The sequence below is a fragment of the Jatropha curcas genome, chromosome 2, assembly GCF_041381405.1.
Source record: "Jatropha curcas cultivar XTBG-Jc1 chromosome 2, XTBG_Jcur_1.0, whole genome shotgun sequence".
Classification (NCBI taxonomy): Eukaryota; Viridiplantae; Streptophyta; class Magnoliopsida; order Malpighiales; family Euphorbiaceae; genus Jatropha; species Jatropha curcas.
This window is the reverse complement of record NC_143152.1, coordinates 26,965,303-26,986,807: the sequence shown is the minus strand read 5'-3', so window position 1 is coordinate 26,986,807 and position 21,505 is coordinate 26,965,303. Positions and strand designations below refer to the sequence as shown.

At 36.0% G+C, this 21,505-nt stretch overlaps 3 protein-coding genes across 4 annotated transcripts; 1 reads left to right on the top strand and 2 right to left on the bottom strand.

Annotated features, from left to right (window-relative positions):
- Positions 1-572: 572 nt before the first annotated feature.
- Positions 573-4,168, bottom strand: LOC149498508 (receptor-like protein 7). Its single transcript, XM_089718213.1, has one exon. The coding sequence runs from the start codon at positions 4,038-4,040 to the stop codon at positions 915-917; it is 3,126 nt and encodes a 1,041-aa protein (XP_089574339.1). The 5' UTR covers positions 4,041-4,168; the 3' UTR covers positions 573-914.
- Positions 4,169-11,474: 7,306 nt separating this feature from the next.
- Positions 11,475-15,768, top strand: APTX (APRATAXIN-like protein). Of its 2 annotated transcripts, XM_089718215.1 has the most exons (6): positions 11,478-11,707; positions 11,818-11,939; positions 12,359-13,314; positions 13,819-14,494; positions 14,557-14,727; positions 15,150-15,768. In XM_089718215.1, the coding sequence occupies exons 1-6, from the start codon at positions 11,671-11,673 to the stop codon at positions 15,474-15,476; spliced, it is 2,289 nt and encodes a 762-aa protein (XP_089574341.1). In that variant the 5' UTR covers positions 11,478-11,670; the 3' UTR covers positions 15,477-15,768. The 2 variants fall into 2 exon arrangements, with proteins under 2 accessions (XP_089574342.1, XP_089574341.1); XM_089718216.1 differs by lacking the exon at positions 15,150-15,768 and having other exon boundaries at positions 11,475-11,707; positions 13,819-14,438.
- A 1,969-nt stretch (positions 15,769-17,737) lies between these two features.
- LOC149498506 (pyruvate decarboxylase 2) lies at positions 17,738-20,789 on the bottom strand. Its single transcript, XM_089717757.1, has 6 exons — positions 20,008-20,789; positions 19,604-19,767; positions 18,811-19,461; positions 18,604-18,721; positions 18,204-18,392; positions 17,738-18,095 (listed from the first exon to the last, which is right to left on the bottom strand). The coding sequence occupies exons 1-6, from the start codon at positions 20,530-20,532 to the stop codon at positions 17,925-17,927; spliced, it is 1,818 nt and encodes a 605-aa protein (XP_089573883.1). The 5' UTR covers positions 20,533-20,789; the 3' UTR covers positions 17,738-17,924.
- Between the last annotated feature and the right edge of the window lie 716 nt (positions 20,790-21,505).

Genomic DNA, 21,505 nt, shown 5'->3' with positions numbered 1-21,505 from the left:
TATAAAATCATCAGTATCCATTTAGATTTGAATTGAGCATTAATTTAAAATTGACATTATATTTCCTTATCAAATGTAAAAAAGAAAAAACCTAAAAATAGTTTTGCCATTTTGGACAAAATTATTTAATATGAACCTGCTCAAGTATTCAACTGAGCCCAATTTATTGTCAATAATTTCTGTTGTTTCTAACAGAAGAGGTGGCCTGAAAAGAAATATGGAGTATCCATTTTAAAATTAAAATAATATATTAACATTAAATTTTCAAATCAATCAAGCAGAATGGATTTAAAATTTAATCAATTTCAAAATTTTAATTCATTCTTATTGATTCTAATTTATGGTATTTAAATTGAGTTGTTGGGTTGGGCCGGCGATTTTGCTTCTTTCCTTCTTTAATTTTTAATAGTTGGTATACCTAAAACGAAAATATTTAATTAAATTTTTGTGGACTAGAATTGTTTTAGATTGCCGTTTTGGACTCGACTAGGCCGAAAACTAAGTCAGCTAGAGCCCACGGGGATCCAGCCCAGCAGCAGTCAACCTCAACCAGCTCAGCAACTTTGCTGCAGTTCTGTTTTTTTTTTTTTTTTTTTTTTTTTTTTCTCTCTCTCTCTCTCTCTCTCTCTCTCTCTTTTGGGTGAAAAAACGAGACAAAGAGCACTACAAATTGGATTTCTCTTGAAGGTCGAATCAGTTAACTGTTAACCGCTTCATTTTCTTTATATTGTAATATTTTCCAAATATTATGCAACAACATACAGTCACAAATTTACAAGCATTTCTACTGTTCTTGAAATGGTTAACCCATTCAAAGTTCAGAAGGGAACAGTTTAAAATAGAAAAGAAGAAAATGAAGGAAAATTATATATAATACATAGCAACCTCTTTTATTTCTTTATGTCTTCCTCTTGTCAATGCCTTCGTGTCCGATTTGCATGGGCTCTTCTTCTATTATTCCTACTTTCTATATTTAGCCGAGTGAAGATATTGCAAAGAACACGAGCAACTTGTTTGTAATACCATTTCCTCCACCTTTTCCAATATATAAGAGGTCCAATCACAATTCCTAAGCCGAAAATAAAACCCAATTCTGCACTTATTATGAAACCCCTGCTAGTAAGAATACTAGAAGAATCTGAATCAGTATCCTCTGAAGTTGGCACTTTATAATCTGTGTCCGTTAAAGGAGGTCCATATAATCCTCGATTACCTATGAAAGATTCCCGCGAAAACGATTGCAGTTGAGTACTAGTTGGGATTCTTCCATGCAGGTGATTGATGGAGAGATTCAAGAATGACAGAAATGTCAGGCTTGCAATCTGCAATGGAATCATCCCGTCCAGGTTGTTCACAGATAGGTCTAAGGACTCCACATGTTTCAAATTCCCAAAAGATGAGGGGATTTGGCCTGTGAGAGCATTATGTGACAAGTTGAGGACATAAAGCGCTCTGAGTTGTCCAATGGAGTCTGGTATTGGCCCTTCAAACTTGTTGTTGGAGAAATCAATGATAGTGAAGGCTGTTAGGATCTTCACCAGGTTCATTTCAAGGCCTTTGTTGACAACTTTTATTGAATCCTGGTAATATAGATGATCAAGATGTAGGACCTCGAATTTGAGGTGGTCATGGGTTTCATTTCCATCTTGCATCATTGCCTTCCATTTAGTCAAGACAGTATTTGGTAGTAGACCACTGAATTCGTTGGAGGCTATGTCAACAATCTGAAGCTTTGTCCATTTGACAGCTTTCTGTAGACAGTGTACGCTCCCCTGAAATGCGTTATTTCGCAGAACAAGCGCTCGCAAACTGAAAATGTTTCTCAAAAGGCATGGGAAACCATCATTGATTTTATTACTTCCAAGGTCTAAAACCTCTAATATGTTGCAATTGATCAGAGATTGTGGCACCGGGCCCTCCAATAGATTTCCACTCACATCTAGAGTTTTCAGTTTGCAATGTCTTGGGAAATTGTTAGGAATACTGCTATTGAACCTGTTTCTCCTTAAGTTCAGAACACCAAGATTCTCACTCCTCTCAATTAAACAAGCTGGTAGTTCACCATTTAAATCATTATTGGACAAGTCGAGAACTTGAAGACTCGTAGCATTGCATATCGACTTGGGTATAACACCAGTAAGGCCATTGTTTGAAAGGGAGAAAAAAATGGCCACAAGGAGGTCCTTACCTATATCATCTGGTATGACAGAAGCAAAATTATTGTTTGAGTAATCCACATATGTAACGAATGGTGGAGGATTTGGAATCCTCCCTTTGAGCCGATTGCTATGTAGGTCCAGGATATTAAGGCTGGGAACAGAGTAAGGTTGTTCTAGACCATCCAAGTGATTATGTGAAAGATTCAGATTGACAAGATGCCCATTACCAACGTTCCAAATCCATCTAGGTACTAACCCAGTAATTTGGTTTTCTGACAAGTCTAACATGGTCAATTGTGATTGGTTGCTTAGATCAGGAAACTTAGTCAGATTGCAAGAAGCTAAATTTAATGTGTTGAGCTGGGGATACGAGGACAAGCTAGAACTGGCAGCACTTTCTACTGTCACGTAGTTGTATGAAAGATCAAGCCTAGTGAGATTACTGAGCTTCTGAATCCTGTCTAGCTGTATGGTGCCATTGAACTTGTTGGACGAAAGTAAGAGAACATTGAGTCTTTTGAGGTCAAAGACACGATTGGGAATCAGACCTTCCAGATTGTTGCTACTCAAATCCAGGGTATCCAACAAAGAGAGAGATACATTTGAAAAATCAGGAAACTGTCCTCCGAGTTGGTTTAAGGAAAGCTGAACCTTCTGCAGCGATGGGATTGCAAATAGAGATGAAGGAATGCTTCCACTGAGTGAATTATTCCTTAAGTCAATGTAAGAGAGATTCTGATGGCCTTCACAATGAGTGGATGGAATCTCACCAGACAGTCGATTGTGAGATAGGTCTACATAGAAAATATTCTTGGACTTCTGAAACGATGGGATTTGGCCAGTGAACATGTTGGAAGAGAAGTCAAGATAAATAAGTTGAGTGAGATTTGCCATTGAACTCGGAATTACTCCAGTAAAACTGCAAGATCCAAGCTCTATTCTTGACAGATTCACAAGCGCACCAACAGACTCTGGCAGGCTTCCCGAAAATTTTGTATTGCTGAGCACCAGAGTCTTAAGAGAGGAATTATGAAGACTATCAGGTAAGTTGCCTTCAAGTTCTTGGTTATATGATAAGTCAAGAATCTCTAATGTTGATACCTTGAATACATTTGCAGGAAATGTCCCCTGCAAATCACAAGAACTGAAGAGCAAGATTCTTAAATTGGAGAAATTTGCAAAAAAATCTGGAACTGGAGCAGACAAATTGTTATTGTCCAAACGAATTATTGAGAGAGACTGAAGCTTCGCAAGGGAAGGATGAATGGGACCCGAAAGAAAACAGTTGGACAAGCTCAATACTTGTAGATTAGGCAGTGAAGTTGATAAAGCTTGGCACCACTCATTCCCTTGAGCTGATAAATTTAAACCATCCAGATGGAGTTCTTTAAGCAGTGTTAGATTTTGAACGAGTGTTGCAAGATTTGGATTCTCAAGTTTCATTGATTTATCTCCAGAAAAATATTTGTTAGATGACAAATCAAGAAATACCAAATTTACCAAACGAGATATCTCAGTAGGAATTTGGCCGGCATAGCCACTATTAGACATATTTAGGTACCTTAAATAAATAAGCTTGCCAAATCTTGACGGAATATTTCTACCGTGGAAGTAGTTAAAAGCCAGATTCAAGCTTTCGAGACGCTGGAGGTCAAAAAGTCTGCTTGAATCATCAATTCCTCCTGCTATTGATTCGTTACTGAGGTCGAGACCAATTACTCGGCCACCACCGCACGTTACACCACGCCAACCACAGCAATCGATGCTAGAATTCCATGTCGTTAGTTTGGTGGAAGTATTAGGATTGAATTTGAGGCTCTGCTTCAAATGAAGCAATGATAATTGCTCATCTTTGAGGCATTGGCCATTAATTGAAGTCATACCAATCTGAAGGAAACTTGACAGAATGACCAAAAAGCAAAGTAAATGAGTAGAATGATGACAAGTAGTATTCCATTTTAGATTTCTGAGAAGATTGTTAATTTGATTGGATCACGAGCTGCTACTCCCAAAATAATTAAATAAGTAAAGAAAAACTTTTCTTTGATGTTTTGTCCGAAAGATGTCAGGTCAGGGTGGGGCATGGAAAATTTTGTCAGAAAATTATGAGTGCCTTGTCAAGTCGTCGTTGCGCGTTGTGGAAACTTTCAGGCGGCCATTACTCGTGTCAACAAAGAGTCAACGGAGAAAATTAAGAACGTAGGGCCATAAGAATGGCAATATCTATTCAATGTCTAAGGCTCGTGGGTCAACAACAACTTTTGATGTAAATATGATGTTTAAAAATATGACTTGAGCCCATCATATGATATTTCTTATTTTTTGAGAATCATCATATGATATAGAAATATAGAAATTAAACTTTTATATTCGGAGATAATTTTGGCAGAATTGAAGGAGATAGAAAAGTGTTTTTGTATCTATCCCAATAAAGAAATACAACATATATATATATACATAGTTAGTCCCTAAAACTCAGGGATTACATAGATACAAACTCATTCAAACTTAATAAACTCTAGCCAAGAATATCTCAATCTGTTATTATCTCCAATACTCCCGCTCAAGCTATGAATTTCGTGTAAGAATTCAGAGCTTGTTCTTGTGCTGAGCAAACCTGTGAGAACTCAAAGGTTTGGTAAAAATATCCGCAATTTGATCCATCGTGGATATATGCTGTACACTAATGTGGCCAGCTTTAACCTACTCGCGTACAAAATGGAAGTCGACTTCGATATGTTTTGTTCTTGCTTTGAAACACGGATTCACCGCCAAATAGGAAGCTCCAATATTATCACACCAAATGATTGTAGGATTCTGAACTGGTTGCTTTAATTCTTTCAGCAATGATCTAATCCATATTATCTCTGCAGTTGTGTTAGCCACAGCACGGTATTCTGCCTCTGTCGATGATCGAGCAACAGTTGGTTGCTTCTTTGCCGACCACAAGATCAGATTGGAACCCAAATAAATTGCAAAACCACCTGTTGAACGACGATCTAAAGCATTCCCCGCCCAATCAGCATCGCAAAATGCTTGTAATTGAGAACTTGGCGCAGACCCAATAAAGAGACCATGTGCTAGCGTGCATTTAACATAGCGTAGAACACATTTGCAGGCTGTCCAATGAGCTATTGTTGGAGTGGACATAAACTGACATAATCTGTTCACCGCAAATGCTAAATCTGGACGGGTTAAACAAGCGTATCGCAAAGCACCAACAGTTCTACGATACAAATTAGGATCAGCCATCGGTTCACCATCATTATTGGTCAATTGACATATAGTAGCCATAGGTGTGGTAACTTCTGTAGCTTGATCCATATGAGTGGCAGCAAGTAAATCACTCAAATACTTTTGTTGAGAAAGTAAAATACCTTTGGAGTGATAAGAGACTTCAACACCAAGAAAATAACTCAACTTCCCAAGATCACGAAGCTTGAATTCAGTTGAAAGTTGCTGAACACACTTTTGAATTGCTACTGAACTACTTCCAGTAATAACAATATCATCAACATAAAGCAAGATGTAAAGAACATCACCAGCCGTTTCTTTAATGAAAAGAGAGGAATCTGTATGAGAGCTTGCAAAACCAATTTTAAATAAATATGAATTTAGCCGCTGAAACCATGCACGAGGAGCCTGCTTAAGCCCATAAATTGATTTTCGCAATCGGCATACGTAATCCGGGCATCTAGAATCTGCAAAACCTGATGGTTGTTGCATGTAGACAGGCTCCTCTAAATACCCATTAAGAAAGGCATTAGAAATATCCAACTGCCGAATGGTCCACTTCTTTGTAACTGCCAATGATAATACAATTCGGATCGTAGTTGGTTTGATAACAGGACTGAACGTCGCTGCGTAATCAACACCTTCAACTTGATTATACCCCTTTGCCACCAACCGTGCTTTACATCGCTCGATATTGCCGTCTGGATTATATTTAATTTTGAAGATCCATTTACAACCAACAATGTTGGTATTACGTGGTTTTGGCACAAGATCCCACGTTCCATGGAGAATTAATGCAGTAATTTCGTTGCTCATTGCTTCATGCCAAACCGATTGTTTCATGGCTTGCGTGTAACAAGTGGGTTCAACTGCACGTACAACAGATGTAAAAGCAAAGTTCTTCTTTGGATTTGTCCAAAGTTGCATAGGATGTGTACGACGCGGAGCAGTGATTTCTACCGGCTGTTGATTTGAAGAAACCGGTATTATTTATTGGTGAGAAGCTGTTGTCAAAACGGGTACAATCTGTTGGTCAGGTGCAGGAGTGGAAGCCGATGTGGGCTGAACGAAGGAGGTTGTGGCTGAACCAGAATGGTGTATCACATTAGTACAGGCTGTGGCAACAGTAGGAACAGAAATTTGTGGAAGACCAGAAGCATGAACTGAAGGTGCAGCAGCGGTCAAAACCAACCAAGGAGTAAGATCAGATTGTTGTTGTGGCTGACCAAGGATTGAGCCTCCTGTAGAATGGGCATCCTTATATAAAAACCGTGTTTCATCCACACGAACATGACGACTAAGATAAATCTTGTTATCTGCAGGATTAAAACATATGTAACCAAGATGATTAGTAGAATAACCCAGAAAAACACAAGCTGCCGTACGATAAGAAAACTTGTGCCGATTATATGGCCGAAGCAAAGGATACATGGTACACCCAAATACCCGAAGGAACTCATAATCTGGAGGTTTACCATACAACCTCTGAAATGGAGAACAATTCTGCAAAACAGTGGTAGGAAGCCGATTAATCAAGTACGTAGCTGTTGTCATTGCAAAATTCCAAAACCGTTTAGGTACCAAAGAATGAGATAGCAAAGATAAACAAGTATCAACCACATGTCTAATTTTCCGTTCTACAGTGCCATTCTGTTGATGCGTATGTGGACAGGTTATACGATGATGAATACCATGTTCCTGTAGATAAGTATGAACCGGTCTAAATTCACCACCCCAGTCGGATTGAAACTGAAGCAACTTGGAATTTAATTGTCGTTCAACAAGTTTATGAAACTGAGAAAAAACTGATTGCACATCACTTTTCTGCTTAATCGGATATAACCAACAAAAATGAGAAAAGTCATCGACAAAAAGAACAAAATAACGATCTCCATAAAAAGACAATTCTGGAGCAGGGCCCCATACATCACCATGAACTAGTTCTAATGGTTTGGAGGCAATGGAACCAGTAAGAGGTAAATGAATTTGACTATGTTTTCCTAAACAGCAAGCTTCACAAAGACTTGATGTTGGTTTTATTGACGAACCAGACAAATTAAACTTAGAAGTAATAAATGAAATTGTAGCTTGTTGAGGATGACCAAGCCTTGAATGCCAATCTGTTGGTTGTTTACAAACAGAATGCAATGCTCTTTTAGTCGTATCAACCGGTGACAAAGAAAACTTGTAAATCCCATCCTCAGCTGTGATATGGATCCATTGGTGCTTCCTAGTGGGCTTGGATGTGTTCTTATCCCTTGTTGCTTGTTTTGGTCTAATTAATATGTAAGGGATATGGGCTCATAGTGTTTATTTAAGTTGTTTTGGGTTGGTTTTATGATGCATGCAATCTGCCCAATATTAAGTTGTTTGTTTTGGGCTGGAAATGACTTTATTTTGTGTTTTAGAGTTAAGCCCATGTGTTTTGGCCCTAGGGCAGCCTAGTTAGATGCTCTTCTTTAGGGTTATGTTTGTTTAAGGCATATAAATAGCCTCCTTAAGATGTAAAACGGAGATTTTTGGCATAATTTGAATCAAAGGCAGAATTGCTCATGCTCTTGCATGTTCTTCTTAATTAGAGTGATTGTGAGAATTTGCTATCCTCTAATTGCATCAAGAATTAAGGTAAACTTATCAACTCGTTGTGGCGTTTATCTTGTTCTTTGCTCGATTATTGGTGTTACCGTTTCCTTATAAACGTGGGGTGCCATAGAGCGTTTTAATCTCGATTATTGGTGTTTCCGTTTCCTTATAAACGTGGGGTGCCATAGAGGCGAACTTATATCCCATTCTTTTGATTCCCGATCCCGGATCCTTATCAAGCTGGCCCTCGAAAAAGAATCCTCTTACTTGGCTTGTGCTTCACAATAAACCCAACAGAGTCAAATTCAAAAGTACAATCATTGTCTGTAGCAAACTTGTGAACAGAAAGTAATTGATTTTCCAAAGCAGGAACATGCAAAATTTTATTCATTTTAATTTGTGCAACAGAAGTGGGAATGGTCCGTGTACCAACATGAGTTATATGTAAACCAGAACCATTACCTATAGTAACTTTATCAGGTCCTTTATACTCATCTGAAAGTTCAAGAGCGGATAAATCTGGCGTCATGTGATGAGAAGCTGCAGAGTCAGCAAACCAAGTGTTTGAATCTGAAGAGGCTGAAACATGAGCTGTATTAGCGAAAATCTGTTGTTCATCTTTATCATAACGCTTTCGACACCATTTGGCTTGATGATTGTTAAGGCCACAAATTTGGCAAGGATTAGGGTACCACTTTTTCGAACCCTTTGAAGCAGAAGTGAAATTGCGGGAATTGTTCCCTCGCTGTTGATTATAAGATTTTGATCCAGAATTGCTTTGCCGTGCGACATTGGCATGAATCGGCAATGTGCGATTGGATCCCTGCAGAAGAATCTCATGAGCCAATAGCTGACCAGAAAGTTCAGAGAAGGATACCTTCGTTTTGCTTGCAGAGAGAGTCGCAATAACCGGATGATATTCCGGAGTTAACAATCGAAAAATAGTGGCGTTGAACTCATCGGTAGAAATAGGCGTTCCAGCAACAACTAACTCATCAGCAATTGCTTTAGCTTCACGCAGAAATTGGGAGATAGGTTTGTCTCCTAAGGTCAGATTCTGTAGAGAAATGTGAAGCTGTACTTGTTTGGCACTGTTGGTTGTTCCAAACACATCAGACAGAGATTCCCAAGCCGCACAAGCAGTGTCAATTCCAGTAACATAGGGCATAACTTCCTCAGTCAAGGAAGAACAGATCCAGCTAAGAAGGAGTTGGTCCTCTTGCTCCCATTTGAAATAATCTGGATTAGGATCCGACTGCTGCGTTGTTGAATTGGTAACAAAAGGAGCAGGAGGTGGTGTTCCATCAATATGCCGTTTTAGATTATAGCATTTGATGATAGGTAAAAACTGGGTTTTCCAAGCTAAATAATTTATTTCTTTCAACTTTAAGGAGAAAGAAAGTTGTGCGTGAGGTGGTGCAGAAAAAAGATTTGGAGCTTGAAGAGAAATAGCTGATAGTGGAGATTGAAGAGAGGAAGAGATAGAATCAGTGGTTTGTTGGGTAGTGGCCATCGTGAGATGTTAGATGGCTCTGATACCAAATTGAAGGAGATAGAAAAGTGTTTTTGTATCTATCCCAGTAAAGAAATACAACATATATATATATATATATATATATATATATATATATATATACATAGTTAGTCCCTAAAACTCAGGGATTACATAAATACAAACTCATTCCAACGTAATAAACTCTAGTCAAGAATATCTCAATCTGTTATTATCTCCAATAGGCAGAATAAATTAATCTTCCTTATAAAGACTGATCCTTCTTAGAATAGGAAATTTGTCAAATCTGATAATCACAGAAGAATTTAAAATATAAATTTTAATAAAAGAACAGTCGCACTAATATGCTTCACTAGGCTCCATCAACAACAGGCTCCATCAATAACAGGCTTCATATGGCCTGTTATAATCCGATTCAATCCCGAATGATCAAACTCAACCCAACCCAGCCCAGCGAGTTTGAAGATATAATGGGTTGGATTGGGTGGGTAATCTTTATAATTCACGGATTGGATTGAGTCACAGATTCTCTAGATAAACTCACAAACCCGATCTAACCCATAAATAAATTATGCATTATTTAGTTAATTTGATTTTATTTGCAATTTTGAATATAAATACTAAATTATTTACATATTTAATAAGTATTACATTTGGTGTTGGAGTATATTGTACTTTAAAACATATTATATAATTATGTTACTAAGTATTTTTAATTTTACTGTTGGAATATATCTGTAGTTTGTGAAAATTATTGTATAATTAAGTTTTAAGTATATTTAATTTTTTTATCCTCTTAAAGAGTTGTATTTTGTTTAAAAATATTTTGATTATTATCATTTATTTGACCCATAGATTTACATTGAACTCATTCCCAATCTAACCCGTTTATAACCCGTTTGATTATTTTATCCTCTTCACTTAATCGATTTGCTACTACAAAATAATTTGTTAGTATATTTAATAATTAATTAAAGCAATCCTAGTTGATAATTTTTAATACTAATAGATATTTAATTGTGTAATTTTATATGCAAATTTGTGAAATTTCAAAAATTACCTCCATCTACAATTCAAGAATCTAAATGTTCCTTGTTATAACTAGGATTTGCTTTCTATTTTTCCAATTGAAAATAATAAAAGAAGAATCTCACGAAATTGCTTTTGAATAAAGCTTATAAGAAATATCCTAATGACAGTTTGCTTTTTTATGAAAATTAATTAATTTTTTCTTAGGCGATGTTACGCTCAATTAATGAAATCAAAATGTTCAAAATTTACTCCTTAGAATAAAAATATTATAAATTCAACGCTATTAAATGAGAAAATTTCTTAAATGCTAACGCTAAATATAAAAATTTAGTAAATATTAGAACTAAATATCAAAATACAGAAATGTAGAACAATCCAAGCTGCTAGAAATTCGCTTCAATTTAATTAAATAAAAGTTTGATAGAAACCTATCCATTAACAAAATAAATTAAGTTTAAATATAAATTGAAATTCGACTACTTTTCATGAACAAAACCGATTATTCATATATTTGTTTGGGAAGATTGTGAACAACTTAAAAAAAATTAATAGAGTAATATTATAAAAGTAATTTTTTATCTTATAAAATTTATTATGAAATACAAATTAATTATCGTGATTCCAAATACAAGAATCAAAATTATAAAATAAATTTTAATATACAAAATAGTTATAACAGGTAATATAGAGATAAAAATTATTATTATTAGACAGAAAAAAAATAATATCAAAACCTATGATTTTAATTAATATAATAAGTTCTTGAATAAATAAATTAAGCTCGCTTGAAAATTAAACAAATCAAACGTGAATAAAAAATTTTGAGCTCTTAATCTTGAATTATTTTTTATTAAATTGGTCTCAAAATATTAGAGTTTCAGATGGGCAGTTTGATAAGATTATTGAATGAATTCGAATGGACTTTTATGGAGCCGATCCTCTAACTGGTTCGATTTGTTCACTGTTTTGCAAAACACTCATGGGAGCAAACGCACTGGTGGAGCTAACCGCAAGGGTTTAACTTCATTTGCTCTCAAGAGTAACCGTCTCTTTTCCCCCTTCTCATGTTACAAAGAGCCAAAAAACGAGACTTAAATAGGCTGCCTCCCTTACAGGTCACTAACGCAATACTGGCGGTGAATAGAAAGAATGGACATGGATTTTGACGACACTTCAAAACCTCAAGGTATTCACTTTCGTATAATTAAATCCAATCTCTGTCTTAGGGTTTCCAATTTTGCCTCATTCTTAATATCATGGGGTTTTTTTTTGGGGGTGTCTTTGGTAAACAAACAGGTGCAGCAGAGAAGGGAAAGCCAATCGTGGTCATATTGGTGGGTGCACCGGGCAGTGGAAAGTCCACTTTCTGCGACCACGTTATACGAGCCTCTTCTCGTCTCTGGGCTCGTATCTGTCAGGTCTCTCTCTCTCACTCTCTGTATTTCAATATAATGGACCTGTTTGTTGCAATGCCTTGTGGCCTTCAAGTTCATAAGTGAGAATTGGAGGAATTACGACTTCTTATAACCTAAAATTGAAATGTAAATGTGACTGAGATAACAAATGGCAGAAACTATATGCTCATTGATTTTCGTTATTGTCTTCTGATCATGGACTCGCCACTTCCCCTGAAGAATTGCAATATGGTTAATGGTTTTTTGATTGGAAATCACATCCTAAAGGAAAATTTCCTGCATTTATCACTTTCTGATATTTTTATGCTGGAAGTACAAATTAATTGTATTTTATATTGGGTTTTTCTATGATGATTGTTGTATTTAGGCCATGATATTGCAACTTACTTTTGTGTATCATGGAGTTTTACTTTGGCTTGCAGGATACTATTAATAATGGTAAATCTGGAACTAAGCCTCAGTGCCTAAAGAGTGCAGCCAGTGCGCTCAAAGAGGGTAAAAGTGTGTTTATTGACAGATGCAATCTTGACAAAGAACAGCGTGCAGACTTTGTGAAGCTTGGTGGTTCTGAAATAGATGTGCATGCTGTGGTGCTTGATCTTCCTGCTCAGCTTTGTATATCCCGTTCTGTGAAGCGTACTGCACATGAAGGAAATTTACAAGGTGGAAAGGCTGCTGCTGTTGTCAATAAAATGCTTCAAAAGAAAGAATTGCCTAAGCTTTCTGAAGGTTTCTCCCGAATCATGTTTTGCCAGAGTGAGAGTGATGTTCAAGCTGCAATTAACACTTATACCGCGCTTGGTCCATCGGACACCCTTCCAAATGGTTCTTTTGGTCAGAAGAAATCAGATGCTAAGGTCCAACTCGGTATTATGAAGTTCTTAAAGAAAGTAGATGCTCCATCCAATTCTGTATCAAATTCAGGTAGCACTCAAGATGCTGTGTGTCCTCAAATTGGTGAGGAAAAGAATCCTTCCTGCAGGGGGCTAGATAATGTGTCGTCATCATCGTCTACAGCTTGTAAGGAGGTAAAAGGAAGTGAAAACCAGCCTAAAGGCTCCATTGGAGATGATGTTTCCCCTGACAGCATTCCCACTCTTGCATTTCCATCTATTTCAACAGCAGATTTTCAGTTCAACAATGAGAAGGCATCTAATATCATTGTTGAAAAAGTTGAAGAATTTCTGAACAAGCCTGGAAATGCCAGGCTTGTTCTTGTGGATTTGAGTCATGGATCAAAGATTTTATCTTTGGTTAGGACTAAAGCTATACAAAGGAACATTGACATGAAGAAGTTCTTCACATTTGTTGGAGATATAACACAGCTTTATTCACAAGGAGGTTTACGCTGCAATGTAATAGCTAATGCTGCCAATTGGTAAACTCTATGATTTTGTTAGTTGTATAGTTGCTTTGTACCTTATTATTATTATTATTATTATTATTATTAGTAAAAGATTTATTATACAAAGTGAAAGCATTCAATAAGAAGCCAGCACAGAGGCTTAAAATATTCAATCAGGAAACTGCATTGGAATCCATACATTTTCCTTTAAACTCGTCATTCTGATATATCTGTGGGATCTGCATCGGAATGGGTATTTCAATGAGTCTATCTAAATTTAGTTTTCTGGCGACTCATAAATGTCATTTAATGAAATTACAGTTTAAAAATTTGTACATTCTGAACCATGTTTATAAGGTGTGTTATTGAAGCATTAATAACCTACTGGTTTGGTTGTTCCAACTTCCAACTTTGGGACAACATAAATGTGTTGATGCAATTTTCATAAACTTTCATATTGCAATGGTGAGTTCTGTCTGTGCTTTTTCAATCCTTCCCTGGACGATTGGTATTCTGATTATGTAATTGATTATGCAGGCGACTGAAACCTGGTGGTGGAGGTGTAAATGCTGCAATTTTCAGTGCTGCAGGTCCAGCCCTAGAGATGGCAACCAAGGAACGAGCATCATCTCTCATGCCTGGACATGCTGTGGTTGTACCCCTTCCTTCAAATTCTCCGTTGTATAGCAGAGAAGGGGTATCCCATGTCATACATGTTCTTGGCCCAAATATGAATCCACGTAGACCTAATTGTCTTAATGGTGACTATACTAAAGGCTGCAAAATTCTCCGTGATGCTTACACATCACTTTTTGATGGTTTTGTATCTATTTTGAGGGAACTACCAAATTTAATGACTAGAAGTAGCGAAAACCTTGTTTCAGAGCAATCTTTGCAAGATACCTCTCATGTTGTCCTTGGGAATCGTTTGACAAATGGTGATCAAAAGATTAAGAGAGATGGTGATTGTGTATCTGAGAGAAGCAAAAAGTGCAAGGAATCTCATAATGGGATTGGAGTTGAGAGTACTTGTTCTGGCTCTACACATGGAAATGCATGCGGAGACAACAGTAAGATTGATGAAAGCCCTGCAAAGAGCTGGAGTTCATGGGCTCAAGCTCTTTATCACATTGCCATGCATCCTGAGAGGCATAAAGGTGAATTGCTAGAGATATCAGATGATGCTGTTGTATTGAATGATCTTTACCCCAAGGTAAATGTCTCCTCTTTTGGGTTCATCACTGTCTTTCTTTGACTAAGTTGAAGCCTTTACAGGCAAAAAAGCATCTCCTGGTTGTGGCACGATATGAAGGTCTTGATAGACTAGCTGATGTGAATCAAGAACACCTTCAATTGTTAACAACAATGCATGCTGTGGGATTGAAATGGGCTGAAAAATTCTTGTGTGAAGACTTGTCAATGATCTTTCGCCTTGGATATCACTCGGTATGCAGTCTCACTCAGCTGTTAGCCAATTTTATTCATTTTCCTTTCTATATCTCCATTAATTAACTGAAGTACTGAACTCAGCTGCTTCTCCTAGTGCTAGATTGAAAATTTGGTGTTGGAAATTGCTTCTCTTAGTTCCAGCTGTGACAATAGTTAAGTGGGAGTAATATATGACATCTTTAGGGACCTGTTATGCTGGGGAGACTTTTGTTGCATTTTATTACTTGCACATAATTGTGTTTGTGAATCTTCACCAATTTTATATATTATTTAATATCAACCACAACAGCCACAGCCTTTCAACTTATTCACCTATCTTTCCCCTTTTTTTTGCTTATTTTCTGCCAAAAAACTTCTCTGACCACTGAATGCAGGAAAGGGGATATTCTAATTAGTATTTTGGATCGTCTCTTCTGTAGGCCCCTTCCATGCGACAGCTTCACTTGCATGTTATTAGCCAGGATTTCAATTCAGACAATCTTAAGAACAAGAAACACTGGAACTCTTTTACTACCGCTTTTTTTAGAGATTCAGTTGATGTGATTGAAGAAATTAGGAATCATGGGAAAGCAACACTAAAAGATGATGACAGCTATTTGTCAACGGAGTTGCGCTGCCACCGATGTAGAAGTGCACACCCTAACATACCAAGGCTGAAATCACATATTAAGAACTGCCGAGCCCCCTTTCCTCCCATTCTACTTGAAAACTGCCGTCTAGTGCTTAATCAAGATTGCAAGGAGTGATACTACGTCACCGTGAACCATTCTTTGTCAAAATTTTGCTGTATATAACAGTTGTTTTATTTTCTAGCTCAAAGAAGGCAGTGTAGAGAAGTCCGTACTTTGTCTCAACACATCTAGAGTTTACTTCTTCACAATTTGGCTTTTTGAGCATGAGCTGCATTAGATACTTTCCCAATTTTATGCGAGCCCTGAATTTTGCTATCTACTAAATTGTATCTTATTTTCTTTTTGACATGTATACCCTAAATTCACCTAATGTATCATAATATCTTGAACTTTACGAGCTTCTCAATTGCACTCTATTTTGAATCTTTTGTCAATTTCATCCCAATTTTGATCTTTAATTGCAATTTGAGGATCTTAACATGGGTTAAACTTAGCTTAACCCACTTATACCAATTAAAATTAACCCAATGTGTATTTTAATTTTATTTTCCTTCAATATACTTTTTTTTCATTAATAATATAATGATGTTTTATTATTAATAATAAATAAATAAAACAAATACAGTAATAATACAATATATGGAAATATATAATTACGTTAGAGGATTTGTTATAAAAATTCGGATTGTTTGGCTTTATAAAAAGCATTTAAAAATTTAAGCTAGTTTAATAGAACTAGATTTAATTATATTCAATTTCATATAATTAATGTCTGTAAAATTCAAATTTTTTTTTTCTTCTTAAACACCAAAAGTTAGATTTATAAATGAATTTCAAAAATTTTGCAGAATTTAAGAGGAGTAAATAAAATTTCAAATTATCAAATTTTATGGATATGTTCTGTTTATGGTTGTTAAATTAATATATTAGCCATGGTGTATGATTTTTGGATTTGTTGTGTTTGGATGCAAGAGAAAAAGCTGAGAAGAAAAGCATGGCCTTTCTTTTTTTAGTCCGTTGCATATGCTTGCGTTTAACTCAAACTGCGATCCATTTTTCAACAACAAAGTTACAATTTAGGGTAATTAAAATGGGGAGGAATTTCAAATTATTTTGGATATTTTAGCCTGTTAGACTTTAGAGGAGGCTATCAACATTTACATTTCTTTATGTTGGGTGCATGAATGTTTTTTCCCTGGAGTTATATGACCTAAAAAGGCTATTTTTTCTAGAGTTTTCTGTTCCCCACTAATCGGAAAAGTAGAACCTATGGACACGGTTACGTTAGATGGAGTTTGAGGTGAATGGAGATTATGGGACGTCTAATCCTAATTTAACATTGTCCCCAGTTAATAACACATAAAGTCTAACTCTAAATTTCACAATTTCAATATTGTGATAATCTAAATTTGTTTAATGGCTTATCTAGTACATTTTTGCAAAATTTGATAATATTTTTTCACTAACAGTAATAGTCTATTATTGTTAGGTGTTTTTCATTTTTATAATATAAAATATTAATTTGATTTTATAATTTTCAATAATTTAATAAGTATTTAATTGATTTAATTTTACAAATTGAATATACATATAATTTTATAAATTAAACTGTCTAATAAATTAAAGTAAAAGTTGAAAATATTATAAATTTAGGTAAAAAGGTTTCAGCCTAATTAAACTAGAGTTTTTCAATGCTGTATTGTTTTTTAACTAATTCAAATTTCATGTTTTTATTTTGTTAAATAATAAAACGAAATTACAAAATAAACTTCCTACAGTTGAGGATCTAATTTCAGTAATTTGGTTCATGGATTTGAACATCTGAAGCCTGAAAACTAGATAAAAAGGGATAGTAAATAAAATTAGAAAATATGTATCAATTGAATGTATTATGATTATGGGGACATCCAATACCTCATCGCTAAATTCCAAAATTAACAAATTCCAATCTTAGTCAAAAACTTTTGCTGGAATGGAACTCTATACAGCCAAAATCCAGCAAGATATTTATCATATTATGTTTATAAGAAACGGGCCAAGGGATTGAAAGGAACATGCCTTGCAGCACCCACTTTTTAAGAAACAAATTGCAACCTAAAATGTTGGTGTAGCATTCTCCGAATGCAACCGAAAAGACACTTGTGCAGTGAGGCTATTGGAATTTTTCCGATAACAAATTCCACCGCTCCATATATCCAAGGACAGAGGCAGAACCAGCCAAAGAAGAGGCTATTGGAGTTTTTCCGATAAATTTCATTGTCAAATGTCAAATCAGGGTATTATAATAATGCGCGTTATCCGTCTTTCGTCTTTCATTCATGTTTCGAGACTTTTTATCCATAAACAGAAAGCAAGGAAAAATAGAAGCACAAGGATTAAAAATATAGAACATCAAATTGAAATTTGAATATACACAGACATCAGCAAAACATTCCAGAATTCGCTTAACTGATTTAAGATCATAAGCTCAACTCTTGTACTTAGAGATTAAAAGGATGAAGGATAGACTATCAACTTTTGGAACTAAAAATCATCATGAATCAATCAATCACATTTTCAAGTCTACTGAGGGTTTGGTGGTCGGCTATTGGCAGCGGAGACCCTGGAGCCCCACTCCAAGAGTTCTTTGCTAGTATCATCCTTGTGAACAACGACTTCAATGAAGCACAAGCAATCTTTCTTCGACCCTGTTGCAGTCTCAATTGCTTCTATGAGTTCTTCCTCACATAGAACCTGTAATCACAGTATTCAGAAATAGGATCAAAATTTGTATTTTGAACTCCCATTAGGAATTTATGGGGTTTTGAAAATGCAAAAAGTTACCCAGGTTGGCAAACTCACCTTAGTTGTCCAGCATTTGCCTTCACCATTGTGGATTGCATCAATCAAGCCAGTGTAGTTCCAGTTCTTGATCACATTGTATGGGCCATCATGGATCTCAACCTCAATGGTGTATCCACCATTGTTGATCAAGAAGATGATAGTCCTCTGTCCACATCGCAGCATTGTTGAAATATCTTGAGCAGTCACCTATTAGGTATTTAGCAAGTAATGTACAAACGTAAAAAAATTTGTCATGAGACTCAAATCATAACTCATACTAGATAAGGCATCCAAAAATTTTGTAAGTGTATTGGTGCAATGCAATCAATTGTGTTTTTTGAATGAATATGACGAAAGACATCAGAATAAAAAATGTGGATCATGATTAGAAGATTAGAATTCAGGAGTTGTTATATACCTGAAAGCTACCATCACCAATACAAGCAATCACACGCTTCTCTGGCACAGCCTGAGCATACCCAAGAGTTGCACCGACTGACCATCCAATTGATCCATATTGCATTTGGAACTCATACCTGCAAATTTGATTTCAGATTATTGGTTAAATTAATGAACAAAAATCATATAACTATACACATCAAAAACAAACATTTTGTTTTCTTACCCGCATCCCTTTGGCAATTTCAGCTTCTGGCAGTTAAACCATGAGTCCCCAGTCTCAGCAATCACAGCAGTTTCACTAGACAACATATTCTGTATATGTTGGAACAGAATATTAACCCTCAATGGTTCTTTAGGATCACTCTTCAAAGGATGTCCATCAGGAACAAAAATCCTACGGTAGTTCTCATAAGCAGTATTATTGAGCTTGAGCTTCTTTGCAAGGGCTTTGAGAAAGTCCTTCATTAGAACACATCCAAATGCAGGTCCATTTCCAATCACCACACGGTCAGGCTGCACAATGATTGCCTTCTCTTTCTTGAGAAGGAGAGAGTATCCAACAGAGCTATAGTCATTAAAAATAGGTCCAGCAAACAAGTAAGCATCAGCAGATTCCACGATCTCAGCACAGAAAGCAGTGCTCACAGCACCCCAATAAGTCCCAATGAAGTGGGGATGGTGCTCCGGCACAAACCCTTTAGCTGATGGCATAACAGCCAGGGCATAACCAGAAGCATCAGCTAATTCCACAAAGGCCTCAGTTGCCTTTGCAACCCTCAATTTAGGCCCACCCACCAAAACTGGTTTCACAGCCTTGTTCAAGAACTCTGCTGCTGCTTCAACTGCAGCCTCCAAACCCAATTTATTACTCAATCTGTACCAAGAAAGAAAAATCAATTTATCACTCAATCTATTACAAGAAAAACCTATTTATTACTCAATATTTAACCATCAATATGATACTTGTTTATCACTAACTAACCGCTACATAGAAATAAAGAATGCGAAAAAACTACCTGGGAGAGAGTGAAAATGGAACAGGCTCTCGGCTAAAAGTAGGATGAGGGATCCCAGGCAAATTACAGCTAACACTGAGATAAACAGGCTTGCTTTCTTTCAAAGCAGTCGATATAGCAGTATCAATTTGTTCATGAGCATCTTCCAAGTTATTCACCACAGCCTATCAAAAACAACCAAAACCTATAACTCCTATCAATAACTAATAAAGAACGAGACAGAACAACATCTACAAAAATCTTTTTGCATGTTAAAAAAAGATCATTTCACATAAACCATAAATAATCATCAAAAACTAACAAGAAAATCACGGCACAGATATTGTCTCCATTGTATCTCCAAAGCCAGTATTAAAGAAAAGCACAAAAAAAAAAAAAAAGAAAGAAATATGAGAATTATTTACCTGGAAGCAGGTAACAGTCTGGAAACACCTTAGTTCCTGGCTAAAATCAGGCAACCCAATAGTATGATGGAGAATCCTGTTAGTCCCATAATCATTGGAGTTAGGTCCACCAACGATACATATCACCGGTAAATTTTCACTATAAGCTCCAGCAATCGCATTGAGAACACTAAGCCCACCAACAGTAAACGTAACAACACACGCGCCAACGCCACGCGATCGAGCATAACCGTCGGCAGCATATCCTGCATTGAGCTCATTACAACATCCGATGAGGTTCAACCCAGGCTCAGCGATCAGATGATCAAGAAGAGTAAGGTTAAAGTCACCGGGAACAGAGAAAACATCACTGACACCGATTTGCACAAGCCGGCGAGCAAGGTGGCGACCGAGAGTGGAATCAGGAGGGGTGTGAAAGGTAGGCGAAACAGAGCCTTGGATAGTGGAAACGGTACTGTTTGGTGGACTACACAGGTCACCGTTCGTAGGCTTGCAGGTGTCAAGAGATCCAATCTTGGTGTCCATAGAAAAGGAGAAGGAAGAGAATCTTTTGTTAACGAAGGAGGCAGAAAAGGAGAAAGTGTTCTGTGGCTTGACGTGAAATTGGAATTTTTGTTTGTTAGTGAATTGTGAGTGACAAAGAGGGAATGGAAGGGTTTTATATATGGGTCTAGTGAGAGTGGAGAGGGAAGATACCGGGGGCGGTTTTGGAAGAAAGTTTTCTGGGAAATGGCGGTGCTCAGTGGATGGTAGTTGTACGAAGATCCATATTTCTCTCGGACTGAAACTACTGGAAAGAAAAAATGTTGCGCAAGTAATTCTTTTCCTCATTAAAATTTTTTATTTATAATTAGATTATTATAATTATTAATTACTAGTATTAATCTTAAATATATTTTAGAAATCGGATTTCTTTTTTCTAAACTAGTAGTACAATTTTCATTTAATGAGGGTTATTTTCATTTTTAATTAGAATCCAAAACGAAATAGCAAACATAATTACGTATGAGTAGCCATCAAGTTTTTTGTTTTTTACTAAAAAAACATGGCCTAAAATAGAAAACTGAATTTTAAATCATTCAATTGTTTTTTTAACATTACTTATGTTTATTCTCTATATTTAATATAGTGTCAAGCGTATATTCAAACACTGAGAATCCACTATAAAACAACTGCTGACTAAGTAAATTTTTCATGATATCATCAAGTACTATGAATTGAATATTAAATTTAAATAATGTTTGAATATTATATGATTAAATTAGGGTTCTATAAATTAGAAGTAGTCAATAGTAGTCAATATCAGTATTCACAGTTGGATTTTAAATATTTATAAAAACTAGATTTACAATTGTAATTTATAAAAAAATTCAAACCTATAAAATCACGTAAGAGATTCAAAGTTAATTCAATTTATGAATATGGTTTGATTCAATTCACATTTCGGTTCTCGATTTAAAATGTAATCTTTTTTTTTTTTTTTTGGGAAATCATTCAC